At 32.3% G+C, this 26,421-nt stretch overlaps 3 protein-coding genes across 4 annotated transcripts; all 3 read right to left on the minus strand.

Annotated features, from left to right (window-relative positions):
• Window positions 1-5,224: 5,224 nt before the first annotated feature.
• K0930_0 (uncharacterized protein KIAA0930 homolog) lies at window positions 5,225-13,603 on the minus strand. 2 transcript variants are annotated; one of them, XM_011190237.3, is made up of 9 exons: window positions 12,690-13,603; window positions 11,824-11,990; window positions 11,481-11,762; window positions 11,281-11,421; window positions 11,032-11,213; window positions 10,678-10,925; window positions 6,515-8,092; window positions 5,454-5,603; window positions 5,225-5,381 (listed from the first exon to the last, which is right to left on the minus strand). In XM_011190237.3, the coding sequence occupies exons 1-9, from the start codon at window positions 12,802-12,804 to the stop codon at window positions 5,341-5,343; spliced, it is 2,904 nt and encodes a 967-aa protein (XP_011188539.1). In that variant the 5' UTR covers window positions 12,805-13,603; the 3' UTR covers window positions 5,225-5,340. The 2 variants fall into 2 exon arrangements, with proteins under 2 accessions (XP_011188539.1, XP_011188540.1); XM_011190238.3 differs by lacking the exon at window positions 6,515-8,092 and having other exon boundaries at window positions 12,690-13,599.
• A 3,743-nt stretch (window positions 13,604-17,346) lies between these two features.
• Window positions 17,347-19,665, minus strand: LOC105215992 (uncharacterized). The gene is made up of 4 exons (XM_011190236.3): window positions 19,349-19,665; window positions 19,160-19,245; window positions 18,519-18,627; window positions 17,347-17,841 (listed from the first exon to the last, which is right to left on the minus strand). The coding sequence occupies exons 1-4, from the start codon at window positions 19,530-19,532 to the stop codon at window positions 17,720-17,722; spliced, it is 501 nt and encodes a 166-aa protein (XP_011188538.1). The 5' UTR covers window positions 19,533-19,665; the 3' UTR covers window positions 17,347-17,719.
• Window positions 19,666-23,949: 4,284 nt separating this feature from the next.
• LOC105216003 (uncharacterized) lies at window positions 23,950-26,254 on the minus strand. The gene is made up of 4 exons (XM_011190248.3): window positions 25,833-26,254; window positions 25,533-25,618; window positions 24,271-24,379; window positions 23,950-24,179 (listed from the first exon to the last, which is right to left on the minus strand). The coding sequence occupies exons 1-4, from the start codon at window positions 25,990-25,992 to the stop codon at window positions 24,022-24,024; spliced, it is 513 nt and encodes a 170-aa protein (XP_011188550.1). The 5' UTR covers window positions 25,993-26,254; the 3' UTR covers window positions 23,950-24,021.
• Window positions 26,255-26,421: the final 167 nt, after the last annotated feature.

Genomic DNA, 26,421 nt, shown 5'->3' on the forward strand with positions numbered 1-26,421 from the left:
AAGATGAGCATAAGTAAAGATGAGCCCAACAACGGGCACTGGAAGCTGATTGTTTTACATACATACATACTTATATGCGTAAATACATGTAAGTAATATCTATATGTGTGTTTTAGTGCTGATAACATAATTTATTGGAGCATGCAGACTACTATAGAAATGTATGTATTTGAAGATGCTACTGAAAAACAGTTTATGTTGATAACCGTTGACTATTTGGCATAATGTTGGTGTATAGGAAATAAAATCGAAATTTATTTTCGGCTAATTTTTATAAAAAAAAATAGTATTTATTAGAAAGAACTCTATATAATTATAAGCCTTTGTGGATTTCAACTGCAATTTTATACTTATAAAATCGTATATATATATATTCATATGGCTACATGTGAAGTTTACTTGACCTTTCGGTTCAAATTTAGCGCTGATAAGCTCATCACATGAGTTTTAAAACGGCTGTGGGCAATTAAATGAAAATAAAAATACTCTTAGTTGTTAGCTTCTTAATAAGTGTTACTTTGTATTTATTCATATATGTATATATTTTTATGTTTGTATGTGTTTGTATATAATAGGAAGTATTGTAGCATCCACATTACAATTTTACTGCTGTTTTTGTTGCACAAAAATGTCTACATTCCTATATTCACATAGGATTCTATAGAGCTACAAAGAAGTAAATAAGTAGCAAGAAAATTCAGAGCGCTGAATAATGATATACCCCCAAATCGAACCACAGCTTCACTATTTCGTCGTATACCTCTATCTGAAGCATAAATCTAGTTATTACAATTTCCAATCTACTCTTTCCTAACTGTTGTTGTGGAAGCGGCATAAAATATCTCCCAAATAATTTTGAGAAACATGTCATTGGCCGACATGTCCTTATGTATGTATGTAATTGGCGTTGAACCGTTTAGCCGGTTATAGCCGATTCGATGAGAGCGCGCCACTCCTCTCTTTCCTTCGCAGTTCGGCGCCAGTTGGAGATTCCAAGTGTAACCAGGTCGCTCTCCACTTGGTCCCTCCAACGGAGAGGAAGCCTTCCCCTTCCTCGGCTTCCTCCGGCGGGTAATGCATCGAACACTTTCAGAGCTGGAGTATTTTCGTCCATTCGGACAACATGACCTGGCCAGCGTAGCAGCCGTCTTTTTATTCGCTGAACTATGTAAATGTCGTCGTATAACTCGTACAGCTCATCGTTCCATCGCCTGCGGTATTCGCCGTTGCTAATGTTTAAGGGGCCATAAATCTTCCGCAAAACCTTTCTCTCGAAAACTCCTAGTGCCGTCTCATCTGATGTTGACATCGTCCAAGCTTCTGCACCATAAAGCAGAACGGGAAGGATAAGCGACTTGGAAAGTTTGATTTTGGTTCGTCGAGAGAGGACTTTACTTTTCAATTGCCTACTCAGTCCATAGTAGTACCTGTTGGCAAGAGTGATTCTGCGTTAGATTTCCAAGCTGGCATTGTTATTGCTGTAAATGTTGGTTCCCAGGTAGACGAAATTATCTACAACTTCAAAGTTATGACTGTCAACAGTGACGTGGGAGCCAAGACGCGAATGCGCTGACTGTTTGTTTGACGACAGGAGATATTTCGTCTTATCCTCGTTTACCACCAGACCCATACGTTTCGCTTCCTTATCCAGACTTATCCCACTATAATTGTCGCAGATTGTGGGGTCTCCCTGTTTGTGGATTGGGCAGAGTACACTGAGATTCCATCGTCATCGCATAGTTAAGCATTTGATAAACTGGCTCGATATGTAGTCGTTATTGTTGTTGCTATTGTTGTAGATGAGATCATATAATCAAAAAATTTTTGAAGAAGGCTACAGTGTTGACAGTTGTAGGTTAGGTTGGGTTATGTAGCTGTTCCCCACCAGCGAAAACACACTCACATTATTAAGAGCAGTCTTTTGTTTATTTGTGCTGTCAAAATTACTACAAATCTGCAGAGTTTTTTTTTACTTCTACCATATATCCGCTAATATGCGTGGAGGTACAAAAATCCATAAAATTTTGCATAAATTACTTAAAAACGAGGCTGGCGTCCGGTATAGTTTTTAGTTTGAACGATCAAGTCCAGTCAAGATCGTCACATCTCTAAAAAATGCTGCGTTCGCAGTAATAAATCGGAATCAACCTTAATGATAACACTTTCCTTTGAAAACTTCCGGCCGTAATAGTCCGGAAGCCTGAAGAGTTGTGGAAGTTCCCAACAATAAACTTCCCCCAACCTTCGTCGCTACCCCCTACACATCCTTAAAGTATTCTTGAAGGTATAAGAGTGGACTAAAGACTGCCAGGGCTAAGGTCGTTGAGTTGTTAGTCTTTGACGGCATAAAAATCAGACTTCGTTCTTCGTTTAATTGAACTGACTTGTTGGTGACCCGAACGATTTGCTTTATAAATTTAACGTTTGATGACTGCAACAACAATAATAATTTTTATTTAAAAGTGTCTTGAGTGGTAGGACAGCAGTGTCACCAGAAATAGGCGACTTCAATTCTACTGGGTGCTAGGCCACAAGAGCATAGGGGGTAACGAGATAGTTGACGAGATTGCCAAACGAGGCGTAACACTGTCATCCGAAAACATGATGAACGTAGATAAACCAATACACTGTCTATATGATGATCTAGACAGAAGCTTGGTAACAAAGTTCAAAGCGCGCTGGAAGAATATGCCGGGATGTAAAACAGCAAAGTACACGAAATTTCTATTGGCGCTCGATAGAGGCAAATGTAGGAATATGGTCGGCGTACTCACTGGTCACTGTCTTGTTGCGGCGCACGCCTACAAGATGGGGCTGATAGATCGCGAGGACTGCAGGAAATGTCAAGAGCAAGGCACCAGAAAAACAATGGAGCACCTCTTCTGTAAATATCCTGCATTATCAAGAAAACGGCTTCAGCATTTGGGGGCTACACATTACGTTAATCTGGAAGAGATTTCGTTGGTGAAGCCACAAAGCCTTTTGAAATTCGCAATAAGCGCAGGCATCCTAAAGAATGATTACTTCACATTAACTAAGTGACGGCACTCCATCTGGTATCGCAAAGGACCAAAAATGGTCTATGTATGGCTTTTTAGCCTACCAGAATAACCTAACCTAACCTTTATTTAAAAGCATTAAATCCACTTTTTTTCTTAATTTTATTTTTTTTTTCACATGTCTTTATAAACATAAATATCCTGCTAATTAAATAAACGTTTAAATTTTACGATTTTTAATAAGTTTGATTTTTTTTTATTTTTCCATTTTGCATGTATGTTTGTATTGTATAATTCGTTTATGACAAACTTTTCAGTTAATACATTACTAAATATTGAATATGGATGTATATATTGATTACTATAACTATTTGTGAATTTTCCAATTAGTAATGAATGTATATGTATTTGTGTGTCGATTAACGCGCCTACAATTACATATGTCTAGTCCAACATGCCACATACACATTTATTCAATGTTTATATATATTATTTTATTATTATTTTTGCAAAATGCTTGACTGCAAAAATAACTGTATTTAAGGTACATACATGTATATATGTTTGTCGCTGCAGTCACATGTTATATTATATAAATCATACATACATATATTTTGTGTTATATTACTAATACATACAAAGTAAAAAAAAAAACAAGACGCCGCCGTTTAGCTTGATTTTTATTTAAAGCTGTTCTGTGTAGTTTTTTTTGTAGTGATTGGCGAAACCCAAACTATAAATCGAATACCTTATCAAAAATTTTGACACACTAGTATTTGTATGTACTTATGTATATATGTATGCATGTGTGTGTATATGGAGCATTCTACACAGCAACTGGCAATGTGAGATTTGTTTTGGCTAATTTTTCTTTTTATAATCTTTTAATAAATTATGTACGTATGTATGTATGTTTTGGTTTTACAGTACAGTCATAGCTTTGTTTTGTATGTATGTATAGTGTTTTTTTTTGGTGTAGGAATCATTAATAACAGTTTGTCCCTTCAAGTTTTTCGTTTGTATTACGCGCTATATTTTGTAGATGATGTGTACTTATGTGTTATTATCGCATACAAAACAAAAAAATTTATATATTATAAATAAAATTATTGAATAAAATATAAATTACATTTAACAAAAAAAAATATTATAATATTAATAAAATTATTGCATTATATATAAATTTACATTTAATTGATAAAAAATATAAATATGTATATATATACATATATAACTACAATTGCGTAAATCACATGAAGCTAAATTTCAATACAAAAATATTTAATAAAAAATCACATAACTACATATAATAATAATATAATGACTTAAATGTTTAAAATTACAGCAATCAATCACATTAAATTTAACAGAAATAATGCTAAACAATATTTTAGCGCCAATAGTTGTTAATTAATTGGGTTTGGTTAAGTAAAAGTTGGGAAAATTAAAAAAAAAATAATAATTAAAATTTCAAAAATATAATAAATAAAATTACAAAAAATTAATAAATACAATTACAAAAAAAAAAACAAATAACATTACAAAAAAGAAACAAAAAAAAAAAATAATAAATAAAATAAAAAAAAATACAAAAAAAATTAACAAATAACATTACAAAAAAATAACAAATAACATTACAAAAAATTAATAAATACAATTACAAAAAAAAATAAATAAAATTACAAAAAAGAATAATAAATAAAATTAATAAGTAAAATTACAAAATTTAATAAATAAAATCACATAAATAAAATTATAAAAAAAAAATAAGTAAAATTACAAAAAATTAATAAATACAATTACATAAAAAAATAAACAAATAACATTACAAAAAAATAACAAATAACATTACAAAAAATTAATAAATACAATTACAAAAAAAAAATAAATAAAGTTACAAAAAAGAATAATAAATAAAATTAATAAGTAAAATTACAAAATTTAATAAATAAAATCACATAAATAAAATTATAAAAAAAATAAGTAAAATTACAAAAAATTAATAAGTACAATTACAAAAAAAAATAAACAAATAACATTACAAAAAATATAACAAAAAAAAAATTACAAAAAATTAATAAATAAAATTACAAAAAAGAATAATAAATAAAATTAATAAGTTAAATTACAAAATTTAATAAATAAAATCACATAAATAAAATTATAAAAAAAATAAGTAAAATTACAAAAAAATAATAAATAAAATCACAAAAAAAAATTAATAAACAAAATAAGTACAAAATATTTGAAAGTAATTGTATAAAAAGTAGCTTTAAGAGTAGTTTGTTTTATATAAAATAACAATAAATAGTAATAAGAAAATAAATTAATAAATTTAATACTAAAAGGTTAGTATGGGCGTTTCACGATGATCCAGCAGATCTGTAAGTAAATAATATATATATATTTATTTAATTTTTTAAATATTCATACCACATTTATACGAGTACATACCTTTAGCAATGCTCCACCAAGGCAGTGTCACATATGTGAGGAATGCATTGAGCGGTGTGGACTGTTGCCGACGATTCTCCTTCCAAAAGTGGAATGATTGCGTGAAGCCGCGACTGGCCCATAGTGGATTGTAGGCGCCGTCGTCTAATTCTAAAAAGGAAACAAGTTTTTATTGGATTTGATAATACTTTTAAAGATTTCTTAAAAAATATATAATATATATGCATTATTTTTTAATTTAAATTTAAAATTAAAAAAAAAATAATAATATTTTTTATTTAAAAATAATAATATAATATTTTATATTTAAACTTTTAAATTAATAATTGTTTATAATATTCTTTTCTCATTGATAATCTCTTACGGACATAAATATGAAATGGAACTCCACTCTGTAAAGCTCTAATATAGGACAAGTTTAAGTCTGATAGACTCGCTATATTTGATTTTTTATTAATTCTAGTGATTAATAGTTTCACTAGTAACTAAATCAGCTATTGGTGTCTTCTGGTCTTAGGACTCTAGGGAAGCAGATTTTGAAATTAGGCGGTAAAAACTTCATCAAGATCGTAACAGGTCGTGATTTATATAAAGTGAAACTATTTGGTTATTGTTGTTGCTGTAGAGATTATTCTGCCCTGCTTAAATCGGTAAGCATAAAGGGGAGGCCCAAGGAACCAGCTATTTCGTCGGGTTGGGCCAAATGAAAAGGGGTGTTAGATTGGTGGGGTTGATTGTGCACGCAAAGAGGTGGTTAGTATCCAGAACGAAGTTGCGCGAAGGACTCTCTAGTTTGGCGGGGCAAATCGAGCGCGGTGTCCGCAAAGGGTGTCGTCCATTTCCTAAGACAACCAGTTTTGGGGACCAGACTTGACCTAAGCTTATTGGTACAAGGGCAGCATTTTCAGCGATCTACTACTGTTTACATCGGTAAATTATAAAAATATTTGGTCGGGCATTATGTTGCTACAACCATATCAACAACTCTGTGGGGAATTCGTTGGGCGTCAGTTCTCACTCCACATACGATACGAAAAATCAAATATAAGCAACACACACACCTTTGAGCGCTTTACGCGGCAGATCACACCAATAATAAATGTTGGTGCCATCCGGTGTACGTCGCTTTGGCACCAAGCTGATAGCGCGTTGATAGAACGCATGCTGTGCAGCGCTGCGTTTGGCACGCGGCAATGTCGCATGCGAATGACCATTCTCACCGCTACTGCCCGTACCGCCACCGCCGCCATCGCTTACACTGCCGTTCTCGACGCCGCCGCTGGCTACCGACCCTATGGGCGGTGGCGAAATCGGCGAACGTTGTGCACTCGATGAAGACGGCGGCGGCGACGACAACATGTGGCAATTGCCGTTACAATCGCTGAGATCGTTGGCCGCAGCGGCTGCGGCTGCACTTTGAGTATCCAACTGTAGTTTTGTGTTTTTTATTGCTTTTGATGTGTTTGTTGTGGCTGAGACTGTCGGCGAAATACTATTGTCGCGCTTATTATCAAAAGTTTCAGCAGCGGCAGCGCCGCCGTGCAGCTCTGGACTGACTGACTGCGGCTGCTGCTGCTGCAATGGATGGCTTTCTGTTTTTACAGGTACACGTACACACTTCTCGAAACTGTATGGATTGCTGTGGACACTGCTAGCGGCACTACTGGGTGCATTCAGCTCGGCCGTGTTCGGCGGTGAACGCTGCTCTACAACGGGCAGTTCTTCGCGACCGCGCACATTTATCATAAGTTTAGTGTCTTGCTCGCTCAGTATAGCCATTTTGGCTTCGGACGCTTCCGCCGTACTGCCATTCAATGAGGTCGCATCGTCGGCTATTTCATATTCTTCAGCTTGCTGTGTGGTAGTTTGCGCTACAGTGCTGTTGTTATTGCTGTTGCACTCCTTCACCGGCTTGGTGTCTTTCGTATCTTTTGGTGTATTATTGTTCTTGGTTTTTGTTGTGGTGGCTGTGCCATTTTTGGACCGGATGCGTTTGGGTGAAACCTTGGCAAGTAAATTCGTAGTTTTGTTAAACTTATCCTTATCCTTCTCTTTATCTTTTATTTTAGCCTTATCTTTCTTCTCGGCTGCTGGACTGGTCGTGCGCTTCGGCTTACGATCCGCTGCGCTCAGTGAGGCGCTACGCACGACGGTCTTTTGTGTCTGTGCGCCGCCTGTCAACCGTAGACTACCTCTCTTGCTCACCACCAACTCGCTTTCAACACTCAGTATGGTTTTATGTTTTGGCTTGGACTTCTTGTCGGGCATTTTATTGAGACATGCCGGCGTCTCATTGGCCGCATCATCACATGTGGGACAATAGACTTCGGACATTTCCGGTGTATGCTTATCGCTTGATACGCCCACCCAACGTTTACACTTTTTTCCGCCAAAGCAGTTGCTGCAACCGGTGGTGCTGGCATTCGAGTTGGGCGAGGTCACCGCAGTGGCTTCCACAGCCTCAGCGACAGGCACACTGTCCACTCGAACAGCATTTGTCGTTTGCTCTTGTACGTTGCTGTTGTGTTTCACTTCGGTTTCGGGTGAAATCGGTAGCTTAACTGCAGCCGCATTAGCTGCCACACAATTCGGATTGAGATGTAGTTTTGCCTCGGATGCCGAGAAAGCAGGACGTAGATCTACAATGAAATATAGATCGTTGGCATCGTTTTACTAAATGCGAACACAAATCATAAAAATAATTGCTATAGAGTCGGAAATAATATTAAAAATAAGTAATAAGTTAAAGTAATAATAATAATCATAAAAATATGTGTAAAAGAGAGAGAAAGAGAAATGATAGCGTAGAAAAATATTGTAAAAAGAGGGAGAGCGAGCGAAAGACTGTTAAGTTACTGTATAAATGAGGAATGTTGTTATGGAGGGGCTGCTGCCGCGCTACTGTTGTTGAGTGTTGGGGAGTTGGAATTCAAAACAAAAAGGATGGTGGTTTGGAGCGTAGTTGTATTAGGGTCTTTAGCATTACTGTGTTGCAGACGTAACAAATAATTACTAAAAGTCAGTATGTAGAGGATTTTGAAAAAAAAAAATCGTATATTTAGGATGGTTAAGAGCGGGCATACTAGTATGAGGGTATTCCAGTCACGTTGGTGTCACAATGGGCCTCCCAAAGTCCTATGTGCGTCGACAGACAATCACTAAACCTAACCTAGGTCGGCATCCTATACCAATTTACGAGCTAGATATACATATAAATTAGATCTGAAAGACCCCCGGTATGGCATATAATTTATATTTATTATCTTTAAGTTTAGTTAACATCCAGAGTGCCATTGTTATATAGGTTATGTCTCTGACTAAATAAAATAATGAACCAACAAGTCTAAATTAATTGTCAGTTCTGTGTCTACGATGGGTGGTGTTTTATCTTCAAGTAAACCATTCACGGAGAAGGAGTCGATGAAGGATTTAATGTCTCTTCTGTTAATGACGTCTTGTCGAAAGTCTGTCAAAGCCGAAGTCCCGTCGCCGGTATAGTCCTGTATGTCGTCGACATATTTCAGGAAGGTACTCTCGATAGTGCATCCAGTTGACCATATTGGGGCTGCGTATTTTATGACCAGTATGATATGGTTTGGTGTTTAGAGACGCTTACGTAGTATCTGGACGCAGTTCCACAATGCACAAATAAAAGAAGTCGTCGTTATCGTAACAAGTTCTATAACTTTCTGTAACATTTAGCTGAGTCTAGGTCTGTTTGTCCCCACATAGTTCCATTCACTTAATTTATAAATTAAATTTAGGATTTTGAACTGAATAAACTTCGCGTTCGGTTAGGGATGCTATTGATATATTTATGTATTTATGTATATAACATAATTTAAATTAAAATTGTTGTAATTCTTATATTGAAAATTTGAAAATCAAGCTGCTCTTTAAACCAATTTCGTTCTTATACACAGTTTTCAATTTTTTATTTTTAATTTTTTTTCTTTTTGAAATATACATTTGCATGAACAGATCTAGTTTGTAGTTAATGGCAAAAACGGCTTGTTAAATAATAATAATTGAAAAACTATTTGTTTTATATATAAAGAAGATTTCAAATAAAAAAACAGGGGCGACTGCACACTTCGGAGGCACTACTCAACCACAAATTCAACAGACAAAATGAAATTATATAAATGATATTTAGAAAAATGCATTTGGTTATCAAATAGTGACAAATGGCATAATGAGCTTTCGAGTAAAAAAATGTGTACAAATGAAATAAATGTGTGTATTCCAAGTCCTGCTTTCTCGGCAAACTAGACTGCTTTGTTGTGATACACATATTGTTTGATTTTTCGTTAGGTTTATTCTGCTTTTTTTAGATTTTATTTTTGTTTTTTGCTTTTAATCTGTTTAGCAATTATACGCTAAACCATAGTGGAAGAAGAATAGCTTTTTTGTTTTGTGATACATTGCAAATATTTACTTTGTTCAAAACAAAGAGTGTAAATAAAAAGAAAATAATCGTAAAAGAGAGAGTATCAACACGTTACAATAACAAGAATAGGATGGGTGGGATATGATGAAAGTAGTAAAGCAAGCGTTAAATGATAATACAAGTGTTTCGAATTTAAGTGTATTTAAGGAAAAACACAATACATAAACTTAATGCATATCTACACAGTCAATATGAGCAAGGCAATAGGTTCAAAAAATTTTAAAGATATGTATTGCTTTGGCATAAATACAAGTTTAGACAAAAAGCGTTTATTGAAAAATATGTATTTGAGATATTTATATAATATTATAAAGTACAGTTAAAAAATAAATTTTAAAAGCATGCAAAATATTTATTTTTGTGTCTTTAGAGCGTGTCTATAAATTTGCAGAGCATGAGTATGATAAAAATGAGCCAATAACGCAGTGATATATGTTTGTGATGAATTTACAAATTTACTAAATTAAACAAAATGTATATAAAAATTTACTTAATTACAAAAAATAATTTAAAAAAATTAATAAATAAATAAAAAAAATATTGCATAAACAATTTTTACTAATAAAAAAAATTAATAAAACATTTTTAGTTTATGAATAAAGTATAAGTATTAAAAACTATTTTTGAAAAGAGATTTAAAAAGTTTGAAAAGTGAATTGTACGCCTAACATACTGATAATTAAGTATAAAACTATTTTTAAAAATTGAGTAATTAGACAAATATAAAGAAAGCATAACTATTGCATAATGTATAATTGTATATATTGTATTTACCATCACGTAAGTCACCAGCTTCAATTTCGGACACCTCATTCGCCAACGAATCGAGTCCTTCATTCTCTGAACGCGCCTTAGCGCCCGCTGTGCCGCCCACCGCATCGGTTGCGCCTTTTGTACGCCAAGCGTAACGTGAGAAATTATTTAAATTAGCGCTGGGATCACTAAGACGACGTTGATGACGATATGTGCAATAGTCGTCATTTTCCTCCTCCCAGTCATCCCACATGTCGGTGGCACAAAAACTGAAAGCAAGAGCAATTAAATCAGCGTATCAAAATAAGTACATATATAGTATATACTGGAATAGATAAAAAATTTTAATTAGCACACTTTCTCATTCATACATACCCGGGTTCGCTGGTGGGCGTCTCTACGCCCGAACCTTTGGGTTTTGTAACAGCCATTTCGGCATGTCCCTTGCCTTGTGGTCCCTTCATGCGCACAAATTCACAACGCGTCTGTACACCGGCGCCGCTGCTGAACAGACCGAAGGACATGCGTTGCGCCACTTTTGAGCTGAGACTAGATTGCTAGAAAAGGACATGTACACAAATTTGTAAATAATTAAAAAAAAATTAAAGCAATTGTGTGGCATACCCGCGCATCGTAGACCTTTTTGAGCGCATCATAGCGTATGGAGCCAAGAAATATGACGCCTTGCACTGAACCATCTTTGTCATTGGCAACCAATTCCACGCACACCATTTCACCATCGCGCACTAAAATATCGCTGAAAACCTGCAATTGTTTGTTGTTGTTTGTGTAAATAACTAAAAAATAATCTTAAAATACTTTACCTCATCGAAATTGTCCACCATAAAGCAGATATGCGGGTATGTGATCTCCTCGCCTTCACCTTTGGTATCCATTTTTCGACGACTAGGACTTGCATAAACACGCTGCGAGTGACGTCTCAACACTTGCAATTCCTTTGGCGATGTGCGTGTACAAATAGCTAATGTAAGTGTATAATCGAATTGATGTATGACCATATTCAAATAGACCGTCTCCTCCCAATCGACGTCCGGATCACCAATTGGTAGTTTACGCGAGTCCTTACGAAAGACATCAACTTCTGTCTGTAAATATGAGCATGCATTTCAGTATAATTATAGTACTGAGGGAAGCTATATGATTTACCTCATATTTTGGCATATGTCGGGAAGAACTTTTCACGTGTTTTTTACGTACGAAGAATAGCAAATCATCGGAATCTATGCTGTGTACTGGTTCGGTTTGAAATAGAAAATGTCGTACAAACAAATCTGTCCAATACGTAGTGCCTTGGAGCACAACAAAACCGCTATCTGCAAGATTTCATGAGGTTGTGAAATTTAATATTTATAAATGCGATAAATAAATATCCAAATTGTTATCCGCAATGATTATTTTTAAATTAATTTAAAGTTACATTGTTAATTCTAATTAATTATTCACTTGTTTTAAATAAATTTACAATAACATTATAAATTCTAATGATATACTGAAAAAAAAAATACAAAATGCATATTGTGATTCACTGCCACATACAAGTTGAAAACGCCGGTCAAACACAATATATGCGATAAAAACACACTAATCACCCTTAACACTTGGCAATAAAAAAAAAATATATAAACAAGTACTTATGCACACATTTAATGCAAGAATATATATCTACATACATATTTGTATATAAATTTTATATAATGCATACATATGTATATATTCCTTATTAAATCCAATTATATGCATGTACTCATGTGTAGTTAAACTGCCGGAGCAGCCACAATTTGCAGCAGCATAACAATACATACAACAACAAAGCGATTTCACGGCGTTGGCACAGGATAAAGCAATGTTTGATAAATCGATAATATACAAATGTACATAATTTTTCGTGGTGTAGGTAGATTCAAAAAAATTAAATTTTGAAACATAAAATGCTAATTAGCTTTAAATTTGTTTATTAAACTTTAGCACTATAATTTATATTAATAACACCCATTAATAAAACCCATATTTACCATCTTTGAGCAATTGTCGCATTTCCTTGGTGCGTTGAAAATTGATATCCTCTAGCAATTGTTGTAATGGTGTCTGTGGTTTCAGTAAAATCCCTGCAGCGCTGGCCAAAGACATCTTGTCGCGTTTATTTAGTATTACACTTATAAATTACAACACTTCCGTTATGATGAAATCAAAAGGGAATTTTCGCTTTATTTGTTTTAAATTACTCACTACACCCCAGTGTTATACTTTTGCAAGCTTTTTCACTTATAAAATTTGCATAAACTTGTTATAAAATACATTTTAAAAAATTGGACTTGCACATTAACGAATAGGAACGCACTAAATGTTAAAAGGAACACTTTCAAATATCTAAAAGTTTTTAGAAATCCAAAGAAAATATAGCAGACAAAAATCGAAAATCTGTCTCTGTACAACTAAACCGAGCTGTCTGGCACTTTTGCTGCAACAAACGTTTCGCATTTACTTTTGGCCTCACGTACACAGCCACCAAACACAGCGAGTCAGTTAACAAATCTAAAACGAATATATGTATGTTGCAATGTACACTGTGTATCACCACCACTACGATTTCCACAACCCACGTCGCTACACGTCCGCGCACAATGTACACTTGCCAGCTGGGTTTGCAAAAATATTTGCGTATAGCGTCTGGAACTGCATTAAGTATGCTGCTGAATGGTTTGTCTTTGTATTATGTGGCAAACACTTTGGCTGTTGTTCTTTCAACCATACGTTGCGCGTTGATAATACACTACTTCATAATCAGCGTTTTTGAATGACTGGCTTACATTTTCTGCACCTTCTACTGCGCAAATTCAAAATATTTAGGTGATATCAAAATAAGTACATAATAAAACTCAGCCAAGCAAAACAAAATTTGTTTTGTAAACAAAGAAGTCAGTAGAGGGCAGCTGTTTGTGACAGTGCCAATAAGGGTTGCCGTTCGCTTTGGTACCAATAAGAATTATGTGTCAATATGAATAATAGTGACATCTGTGGTTGAATAGGTAACAGTAAATGTATATATTTTGTTATTTTATTAAATAATTGACAATAGCACTAGCAGCAAATAATTATGTACAGTAATATGTTAATTTAAACTCAATAACTTTAATATTTAATTTAATATAAATTATTTAACGGTTACTTGGCGTACATTTCAATATATATTTAACTATATTTTAATAAGCTTTATGCAACCCTGTTTCTAAGTGCTACACTTCAAACGCCATATTAAATGCCATCTGACAGTTTCCGTTTTACCGCCTTTAACAGTTAGCTGCAAATCAAGCGAAAGTGAAATAATAAATTACAATTTTTGTGCAAATAACCATTTAAATAGTTAATGTTTACGTGGCAAACAATTGCCGGGCGTGTTATTATTGTCGATATTTTAGAAATATTGTGTGCGCAGTGTTGTTTGTGCGTCAAATGTGTGAATGCAATCTACTACTTACATATATATCGCTTATTTACTTGAATAGTGTCACAACTCAAAAAAGTCGATTTTTCAGGAGTCAATAGTCTCTTATTTAGCAAATATAGAAAAATGCCATCAGTTTTTTGACAAATCTAGTGGCCTGTAATACAATAAATACAATGTTGAGCATAAATGAACCAAAAAGAGTGTAGTAATGCTTTTTCTTGGGCATAACTGTGACCCACTTTGAATTATGTCGTTATTTGTGAAAAATATAAATCAATTTCGCCGTCATAAGTCAAGTGTGTCCTTTTTGCTGAAAAACGCAATATGAATAATTTAATCAATTTTTCACCAATATTGCTGTGTCGTTCTTTCTGAAAAGAAAATCAAATTCACATTTTCACAATATGTGTTGGAACACAAAATATGTTGTTATTTCGTAAAAAAATTATAACTAATTCTGGCACAACTGAGAAATGTCGTTATTGTGGTTTAAAACTAATGCAACATAACACGTTGTAGAACGGCACATTCTTATGTCACGGTTTATTTACGTACGCATTGGAATGGAATTTTTATACAATATGGACGATGAAAAATTGTGTTTTTTGAGTTATGACACTATTCAAGTAAATGAGGGATATGTATATTTAGTGTAATGCGGTTTTTCGAAAACATGATTTTTGACATATTTGTGTTGCATAATATTGTAACAATAATAATAATAATAACAATAACGCTGGAGTTGTATAACGACCAACACTATGCTGAATGCTGTCTGAATAATACACGGTAGTAATAAATTATGTTTTCTCTGAAATAGAAGAATATATAATTAATTTTTTATATTTTGTTATACTCCTCGATGCTAATACCACCAACATATATTTAATACATTAAATACTTCTCTACCTACATACATATCCATAGCCTATAAAGTGTGTAAAATAACGGTGATTTTCGTTTTTCGAAAATTAATGCCTTTAAAACAGGGACCGGAAATAAGAGTTATTTTGCAATTTTTAATAAAAAAAAATCATACATAAAGGAACATCGTAGAAAAGTTTTGATTACACCATCATGATTTTTAGGGGGACTATATGCGAAATATTGTATGATTTTCAAATTTTGATTTTTAAATATTTAGATCAAAAATGAAAGTTATTTTTGATTTTTATTTTTTTAGATCAAAAATAAAAGTTATTTTTGATTTTTATTTTTTTAGATCAAAAATAAAAATTATTTTATTTATAAATTATAAATTATTTTATTTTTATTTTATTTTTTATTTTTATTTTTTTATATCAAAAAATAAGAATTATTTTTGATTTTTATATTTTTAAATCAATAATAAAAATCAATTCAAAATTTGTGACATAATATGCTTCTTAATCCCTGTTATTCTTTAAAGTAAAACTAAGGTGTACGGTTATAATAACAACAAAAAGTTATGCCCCTGAACTTGATAATGGATAAGACGTATATATTCATATATAAAAATTGGAATGATGCAGCATATTGTAATATATACGGCATAAATAAATAAATAAAAATTTTGAATTGATTTTTATTATTGATTTAAAAATATAAAAATCAAAAATAATTTTTATTTTTTGATCTAAAAAAATAAAAATCAAAAATAACTTTTATTTTTGATCTAAATATATAAAAATCAAAAATAATTTTTATTTATGATCTAAATATATAAAAATCAAAAATAACTCTTATTTTTTGATTTTTTTGATAAAAGTCATAAGAGTTACGGTCCCTGCTTTAAAATAATCGCCATTCATTATAGTGAGTCCATATCATTGTAAGTTCACCTAAACAACTTTCGTCTAGTCTAGTATCTTTATCATTTAGGCTGTGTTCACATTAAACAAAAATTATTAAAAAATGATTTCACACTTGATTTAGTGTTGAACTAATCCGAATGTTGAAATTATCTATTGAACTGTGGTATATAATAAATTTTATTATATTCATATCATAAATTATATAATAATATGGTAATAAAAATGGTATTATATTATCATAATATATATATATATATAATATATTATATTATCATAAGAATCAAAAGAAACTCAAATACGAAACATTCCTACTACAGGTGCTAAAAATAATATGATATTTTAAAATATTTTCATAGCTGACGTCACTTTGGTGTCTAATGAATAATCTATACTTTGAAAGCGATAAAGCTTTTTTCTTCAGGCTTTCAATGCTTTGAATCGATCATACGTTTTATTGGTTAAAAAAATGAGGAGAATTGTGATATATAAAATGTCATAGGTTTGAAGAGTCTAATTGCCCGCTAAAGCTAGACGAGTTTTTATGAGTTCGGCGATTTTCGTTTGTTAAAAGCTCACACTTCGTTACTTGTTCGTGAATTCTTGGTCAAAAACAAAAAAAACGCAAATTCCCCTCATTTTTTGAACACACCCCGTACTTCATGAAAATAAAATTTCTCACATATTTAAAGTTATATTGGGCACCAGGCAATCGAAAAGCATTTGTTTCTGTTTCTATGCGCTAGTAAAAGATCTGGACGGGCTTCCTGTAATATCTCACACATTACCTGATTTATTCGTCAAACAAATCTACAGAATACAGTTAGTGATCTATAAACAAATTTGATATCACGTGATCTTAGTTAGTTAAGAAACTCACAGCACACTGAAAAAGTAAAACAAATCTTTGGTAGGGTTCAATGACCTCTAATCGAGTTAAATAAACTTTGTTTATGGTTTCTATTACTATTTTTGGGGTCACGAGAGGCCAAGTTATGACTTTTAGATAAAAGGTGCAGTAACTAGAATATATTTTAAAATATAATATATATATATTTATCATAACAATGTTTAGAAAGTATTCAAATTCATCAAGAAGTTGCTGAAATACAGGATTTGACCTACATACACACACAAATCTATAAAATTTTTTATATAGATATATATGTACGTATGTGCCGTAAACATTTTTTATTTGTTGTGCCGTGTTTTTTGGCACCAAAATATGTTTGTCTTTGTTTACATATCCACTCCTGCAAATAAAAAATATTTATAAAAATCTTTCTCTTTTTTCTAAGCGAAATGTACAAATCCATGAGTTGTATGTTTGTATATATGAAAGTATTTGTGTTCAACATTTTGAAGCAAACAAAAACATATTGTGGCTATTTGATGAATAATAGTGTTATTATTATTTTTCTCTTCTTTTTTTATTTTTGAAATACATACATATTTTAATGTATTTACATATAAACTTATGTATTTAAACAAGCGTGTGGCTTTCCATCACTCAGTTGTGGAACTTGCGCTACACTAGCGTTCTTCTATTATGCATTATATGTACATATATAAAAATCTAATCATTAGGGATTTTTTAATGAAATAATTAAATAGTTTGCTGGCTAAATAAATATGTTTGTCAGTTTATATATATATATATATTTATTTATATTTTTTGTATATTTATTTGATAGTTAAGAAAATGGAAAATTAATAATAAAGCAGCAGTTGAATAATTAATTGTATTATATAAATGCACTTGTATATATGCATGTATATAAGTAATTATAATTTCTTTTCAGCATAGTTACGCCATTTGCCTTGTTCTTGATCCATATCGAGCGGCGCGTTTGAGTGCACGTTGCTCATTTTCCTGCTTTATTTTGCGGTAAAGTGCCCACATTGTTAACCAGAGATAAATGCTAAGCGCTGTAAAAAGTAGCAGAAATAAAATTAAATATATATACAAACATACCTATATACTAACATATGTGGTGTGTTAAAAAAATAACGGGAATTACCGTTTTTTAATATTTATTTAAACGTCTACATTAATGTTTTGCTTTCAAAATAATCCCCATTCTTTATTATGCACTTATTTCAGCGCTTTTTCCATTCATCGAAATACATTTCAAACACGATTCAGTGATTTCTCGTATGCTTATAAAACAACGGCCATTTAAAAGAAATTTTAACAATTCTACTCTCCAAACTCGTGAAATTTTAAATTTAACGATTTCATTTATTTTTTTTTCAAACATTTTTTAAATTCCCTTTATTTTATCAATTAAAAAATTCCCATTATTTTTTAACATATTTTTTAAATGCATTTTTCACTAATTTTGTAAATTTAACAATTCCCGTTATTTTTTAGCACATTTTTTAAATGCATTTTTCACTTATTTTTAAAATTAGCAATTCCATTTATTTTTTGAACACATTTTTTAAAATCACTTTCCTTTTATTTTTTTTCAATTTAACAATTCACCCTTATTTTTTGAACACATTCTTAAAATTCATTTTCCGGTCATTTTTTAAACTTAAGAATTCCCGTTTTTTTTTTAACACACCTCGTACATGCATATGTATGTAGCTAAGTCACTTACCAACGCCGAAAATGCTGCTATAAAAGCCAGTAAGCAGTATGGCAACCAAGCTTAACGCGATCCATAAAGCAGTGATGATCAGCCATGGCAGGATCAATTTGTGATGTTTCTGTGAATAGGTAGAGACAAAGTTTGTTGAGGCTATAGGAGCTTAATAAAGCGTAAAATATAAATAAATATGTAAAAAATAAATAAAAAAACTTAATAAAGCGTAAAATATAAATAAATATATAAAAAATAAATAAAAATAAAATATAAGAAATACAGTTGAACTTCCCTAACTCGAATAAACATAATCCACAAAAAACTTCAAGTTAGACAGACTGCGTAGTTAGGGAAGGTAATTTGTATGGAATTTGACTTCTATCGACAATTCAAGAGTTCGTGTTATGGAGAACTTCGAGTTATAGAAGTTCAAGTTTTGGAGAACTTCGAGTTATAGAAGTTCGAGTTATGCAAGTTCTACTATATGTGACAGCTGAGCTCCTCACATCCTCAGATACAAATAAGATCTTTGTTTGACATTCTCTGTTTATTTACTTGCTGACAAGCAGCCATTGTTGACACAACAACCACGAAAAAAATAAATATACTTGGCTTTGTTTTAAACAAACATACACACGTATAAACGTATTACCAACCTTGATTGTACCAAAAACTAGACCAGCATTTGCGAATGCATTGATGAAAAATATGACTACATTGACCACAAGGATAATGATCAGTACTGTAAAGTAAAATTGAACATATATATTTTTTGTAATCGTTAAATTTATAAAAATGTATATATTAATACATTTAAACACCATAAAAAAATTGTAAATACACACCTGTGCCAGCGCCCTCTGGATCTTCAAAGTGATAGCCTCTACTCGTCAATGTGCCAATAAGTGCGCGTGGATTTCTTAATAGTTCAGCGCAAATGATAATCAGTATGATAGAAACAAAACTGCCCAATGAGCCGAAGAATTTCGCCGTTGGTTCCAGACGAAAGCAACAGAATTGTTCCAGCATTATTGCACTAACGGAAAAATTTTATATATATTTTAAAGACCTTAAAACCCTTTATAGATGCCACACTAAACGCAGGTATATTTTAAAAATATAAAGCTTCACTGCTGCTGCCAATTGTTGTGACCGTTGAGTAATACGTACGATATTCTACTAAGAAATAGTTTTTTGTTTTTTATGTAAAAAGTACCAAAATATGTATGCAGCACGTAGGCATTCAGCGCTCTCCCACTCTCAATATACATATGTAAATACTCGTCTGTATATATTTAGAAACAAATTTCTGGAAATGTATATTTCTCTAAAAGTGAAAGCGAATGAAAGTTTTTATTATTTATTTTTTTTTTTTTGGTATTCAGTGTGTAACTGGCCGTTACAAAGTGTTTCGTTGCATTAGTAACCGTTACGTAATTGTATTTTTTCATTAAAAAATCAATCAATTAAAATATGATTAATAACGCCTAAAATCATAAATCTAATTTTATATGTATGTAAAAGTGAGTGTACAAATCTAAAATCCTTTAAAATCAATTTTCAGTCAGCATTGAGTAGCCGTATTTTGCTAGCAGATGTTTTGTTTGTTTTGTTTGAACATTTGTTTTATGAAATGTTTTTTATACTCTCGCAACAAAGACGGTTGATATTGCAGATGAGCGAAATTGGACTACTGCCACGCCCACCCATTTCGGAAACCGAAAACATATAAAGTGCCATAACTAAGCCATAAATAAAGTTATGAAAATAAAATTTGGCACAAGGTATCGCACTAGGAAGGGACATATTTTTTTATATATAGTCAGTCTGCAGTCACTTCCCTTACGTACCCCATAACACACCATAATGTTTAAATGAAATTTGGTTACATTAGGAACCAATAAAGATGGCGGAATAAGACTTTATACAAATACAGTATTTGAACTGTGACATCACATCACAAATTGTCGAGATCGAACTATAACTTTTCAATGTCCCTGATATTGAACATGAAGAACTCAGTGCCTAAGGGTAATTTTTCACCGAAAATATCGTTAAATCTCTCAGAAATTGTAATGTAATTCAAAGAGAATCTTTTTCTTCTTTAGTGTGCCTTTCTATCAAAAATGGTTAAAATCAGGTAATAAATTCCCCTAGCTCCCGTATACTTAATTATAGGTTTTTCAAAAATACAATGGGCTTTATTCCGCATATATCGGTTATTATGTGAAATATCTTAGCAAAATTAAGTGAGCGTATAGACTCGGATATAGTGTACCTTGGTGGTGAAAATGATGGCCCCATATACTATATATATTGATTTTCGTTATTCTAGTGGACTTTATGGGTCAAATTGTGTGTTATCTTTATCGATAAATTGCGAAAGTATAAAATGTTCGGTTGCACCCGAACTTAGCCTTTCCTTACACGTTTTGATTATATTTGTTTTGTTGGTTGACAAGGGAGGTAAAGTGACCCTGACCGCACTTTGGCATGCATTAGTAATGAGTGCTATATTTCGTGCAAAACATGCTTGTTCTTCTCTTTTCAAAGAAGAAGTTGTGACCTAATGTGCAAAAACTTTAAAATTGTATTTATACGTAGAGGTGCGAGTGTGTATGTGTAATATACAATTACTGACTATAAAATATAATCAAAAACACGTTCTGCAATTAAAAGTGTTACCACTTTGAATTTTAATACAATATATTATACCCTAAACAGACGATGTTTGTAAAACCCAGGAGGAAGCGTCGGAGACCCTATTAAGTATATATATAAATGATCAGTATGTTGAGCTGAGTCGATTTAGCCATGTCCGTCTGTCTGTTCGTCTGTATATATACGAACTAGTCCTTCAGTTTTTAAGATATCGTTTTGAATTTTTGCAGATGTTATTTTCTCTTCAAGAAGCTGCTCATTTGTCGGAACTGTCGATATCATATATGTAGCTGCCATACAAACTGAACGATCGCAATAAAAGGCTTGTATGGAAAACTTCCGCATTTTACTACATATCTTCACGAAATTTGGTGTGAGTTATTGTTCATAGAAATAATTTAATCTCCGAAAAAATTGTTCAGATCGGTTCACTATAACATATAGCTGCCATACAAACTGAACGATCGGAATCAAGGGCTTGTATGGAAAATTTTCGCATTTGACGTGGTATCTTCACGAAATTTGACATGGATTACTGCTTAAGGTAATAATATAATTTCCGAAGAAATTTTTCAGATCGGTTAACTATATAACCTTAATGTTTCTAGCAAACAACCCTGCTAAAAAGAATTAGTAATATGTTTTCTTTTTTTACTTACTTTTTTTACTTCTTACGTCTTTAGATTTGCTTAAATACATAGTTACTAAAAGAAATGCACCTGTGAAGGGTATATTAGCTTCGGTACAGCGGAAGTTAACGATTTTTTTCTTGTTTTTAACATTACAAAAGCAAAAATAACTTAATAGAAACTTTAGTATAATCAGCATAGGATTTTTAAACGAACTGTCTGGAATTTCAATACACAATAAAATGTAATAATGATACCAAAACTCGTAGATAGTAGACTAATTAATATAACTAAAAATACAAATAAGTTAACATTTTTTTTTTCAAAACCTTTATTTTCGAGTACGGCAGCGCACCTTTTCGGCATAGAGTTTTCAATAGAGCTTTACAGATTGAATTCGGTATTGAAGACCACGCTTATTGCACTTATTTCCATAGTTCCTCCTTATTTCGTAGTTTAATGGGTCCCAACTTTTCCTTTACAATCTTCCACACGTTTTCTATGTGATTTAAATTCGGAGATTACGACGAGCAAAGTCATCATATCTATTCCTTTATTCTGTAGCTAAGTCTTAACAGCACCCGGGGTATGCTTCGAGCCATTAAACTAAAATCATGTTCCATTCAGCATAAGGAAGCATTACATCTGCTAAAAAATTCTAAGGTAGTGATAATGATTCATAATTTCCACGAAAAATATTCAGCTTCATTATATTACCCCCTCCAACCCAACAGGTGGTAATGTTTGAAAGTTTGTGTCGTGTATAGGAAATTAATTTCAGAATTCTACGGACGTCGAACCCAAACATTACCATCGCTACCTATGTACATTATTTATTTTACATTCATCGAATCAAAGGTAAGATCCTTACGCTACATTTTTGCATTGTCTTCACTGGTCCAATTGATATGCGTAAAAGTAATCCGATTATTCGGATGTTTCTGTTGTTTTTGTCAGCATTATTATTTAATTTGTACAAAAAGATAACAGCAAAATATAACAGTAGTTCAATAGGTAAAGAAAATAATACAAAACACCAAACCCTTTTTAAACAATACCACTAGTATTTATCGTTAATTATTATTTTCAGCTTATGTCAATATTTTTAACCTTTAAGTTTGAAGCGTTTTAAAAACGTGATTTTTTTAACTTTTTTAGTTTGATCCCATTGTTGTTGAATTGAAGTAGATGTAAATACTATTTTATCGAATTTATACGTTTTTTTTTTTCAAAATTGGTAGCAATACTGTAGTGATGAGCGATATTGTGATAGGGTACTCATTTATGTCAACATCGCACATAAAACTGTTCATCGTCTAGTGTTCAAAAATGAACATGTGCGTTGATGCCAAAAGGCATCACTTTCAGTACGCATTAATATATTTAGTTTTTTATTGTTATACAGATAATAAATATGTGAGAACACATACAGTCCACTACTTTTAAATATGTATGTTCAAATATATTGAACGAACATACATACACAATCAAAGACATAAACATATACATCCATTTATATGCAAATTGGCTTTAGACCTGCAAATTCCACCATGGACCAGATATTCACCATGTGCCAAATCTTGGAGAAGACCCGTGAAAAGAGGATCGACACACACCACCTTTTTGTCGATTTTAAAGCTGCTTTCGACAGCACGAAAAGGAGTTGCCTTTACGCCGCGATATCTGAATTTGGTATCCCCGCAAAACTAATACGGCTGTGTAAACTGACGTTGAGCAACACCAAAAGCTCCGTCAGGATCGGGAAGGACCTCTCCGAGCCGTTCGATACCAAACGAGGCTTCAGACAGGGTGACTCACTATCGTGCGACTTCTTTAACTGGATGTTGGAAAAAATAATACGAGCTGCAGAGCTAAATAGAGAAGGTACAATCTTCTACAAGAGTGTACAGCTGCTGGCGTACGCCGATGATATTGATATCATCGGAAGCAACAACCGCGACGTTTGTTCTGCTTTTTCCCGCATGGATAAGGAGGCGAAGGGAATCTGTCTGGAGGTGAATGAGGACAAGACGAAATATCTCCTGTCATCAAGCAAACAGTCGGCGCACTCGCGTCTTGGCTCCCACGTCACTGTTGACAGTCATAACTTCGAAGTTGTAGATAATTCGATCGATCGATCGATCGATTGCATTATCATTAATTTTTTTTATTGTTTTTTATGTATTATAATAACGAAAATTATCCATATATAAAAAAATTTATAATCTTTATTCGAAACAAAAAAGCAGTATATCTGTGCATGTAAAACAATTGGTGGGAGAATGTATATTCTCATTATGTACCAGGCTTGAGGACACTGTTTCGTTTTCCACTTTAATTTTCTGATAAAGTGAGAACATCGCAATCCAAAGATAAATACTCAACGCTGTGAAAAAAATTAAAAAAATTAAGAAAATTAGTACACTGAGCTAAAAGTTTACACGAGAGAAAGAGAGAGAGAGAGAGAGTACACTTACCGATACATAAAATAACTATTAAATTAAAAGTATGGAACATGAAAACAATCCAAAAGAATACATCCAAAAGACTGACGATTAACCATAGCAAGATCATATAGTGGCGTTTCTATTAATAGTGAAGAAAGAAGTTTCATAAAAAGTGAAATATAAATAAATATAATATAATAAGCAGTATATTAATTTTTTGATTAACATAACTATATTTTAATAAAAATACAGCAATGAACATTATAAACTGAAAAATAAATAAAAAATATTATATTTAACAAGTAAGGAAAAGCTAAGTTCGGGTGTAACCGAACATTTTATACTCTCGCAATTTATTGCTATATTTTTATTAAGCAAACACACTGATACCTGAGAGATTTACTGAAATTTTCGGTGAAAAACGTCAGCAACACTAAATTTCACAGAAATAATAGCGGAAGGAAGCTGCACTCAGATTTTTTTTACAAAATGGAAAATGGGCGTGGTTCCGCCCACTTATGGGTCTAAAAACCATATCTCCGAAACTACTCGACCAATTTCAATGAAATACGGTTCATAATATCTTTCTACCTTCCCAATGATATGTTGTGAAAATAGTCTAAATCGGTTTACAACCACGCCTACTTCCCATTTACCAGAACTCAGAAGTCGGTCTAGTACTAGTTAGTACTAGTGAAGATATCGGAACAGAACTTCGCTGAAATACTGCATTTAAAGAGTCATCATCACCCTTCTAAAAATCGTCGAAATCGGTCCATAAGTTTTCAAGACCCTATATATCGAATATGAGGACCTCAGTACTTCTAACAAATTTTGTACCGAAATTATAGTTAAGTCTCTCAGATATTTTGAAGAAATTTTGATGGAATATGTTTCTTATAATAATATGTCTCCGTGACAAAAATGAGTGAAATCGGATCATAACTTCATCTATCTCCTATATACCTAATATTAGGGTTTTCAATCTTCCAATGGACTTTATACCATATATATGCAGAATATGTGAGTCAATTTGTTTGTTATATTAATAAATTAAACTTAGCTCTTCCTTACTTGTTTATTAACTTGTTTATATTTAAAGATTTTTACTGCTTGGTATTATTAAAAGCAAGTGCTCTTTCTTTCGCTACCACTTTCAAAGGATAATTTCTGACCTAATGTAATGTGACTTATATATAACATATTGGTAAATATGTATGTATATTCACAGTGTTATATATGCATATACACTATATATGTACATATGTAGGTATCCATATGCTTATACATACCTTGATTGTACCCAAAAGCAAGCAAATATTCGCGGTTCCACTAATAATACAGAAGACTATATAGATACCGAGACATAGTTTAACATCTGCAATTAAGTAAAAAAGTTTGGATATAGATTTTTAAAAATTTCACTTTTGTAGAAAATAACAAACATATGTGTACACATTTGAATTCATTTAATATATAAACCAATTTCTATACATTTTCAGCACATTATACTTTTATTTAATAAAAAAAATTTCATTTTAATAAAAAAAAAAAACAAATTATACACCATCCGTTATAGGATTTTAACTTACTGCTTTCATTGTAGCCTTTTTTGAGCAATTCTATGTAATTCTCCTGTGCACGTGGGCCATATAGAGAATAGATAATCATAATGACTGAGTAAATGATACCCAGGCAGGCGAAAAAAATCGCAGTGGATTCCAAACGGAAGCAAAAGAACTTTTTCACCATTTTCTCACTCTTATTTTTATTTATTTATTTTATTTTCTTTGCTTGAGTTTTCACTGAGCGCGAGTGTAATTTTTAAACAATATTCACTGTTCCTAACGTCCGATATGACTGACGAGAAATGCTCCATATTCCCTAATAAACGAATTTCTTACCATTCAAAGCTGAATTGATTGTAGCTTACGCTTAAGAATTGAATTTGTCATAACTTCAAAAGAACTTGGTGTTTTTTTATACTCTCGCAACATGTTGCACAGCGAGTATAATAGTTTTGTCCATATGCCGGTTATTTGTGTCACCTAAAACTATATGGTTGTATATCAAAATAAGAAAAAATGTTAACTTCGGCTGTACTGAAGCTAATATACCCTTCACAAGTGCATTTCTTTTAGTAACTATGTGTTTAAGCAAATCTAAAGACGTAAGAAAAAG

Source organism: Zeugodacus cucurbitae, chromosome 6 (genome assembly GCF_028554725.1).
Source record: "Zeugodacus cucurbitae isolate PBARC_wt_2022May chromosome 6, idZeuCucr1.2, whole genome shotgun sequence".
In the NCBI taxonomy this organism is placed as follows: domain Eukaryota; kingdom Metazoa; phylum Arthropoda; class Insecta; order Diptera; family Tephritidae; genus Zeugodacus; species Zeugodacus cucurbitae.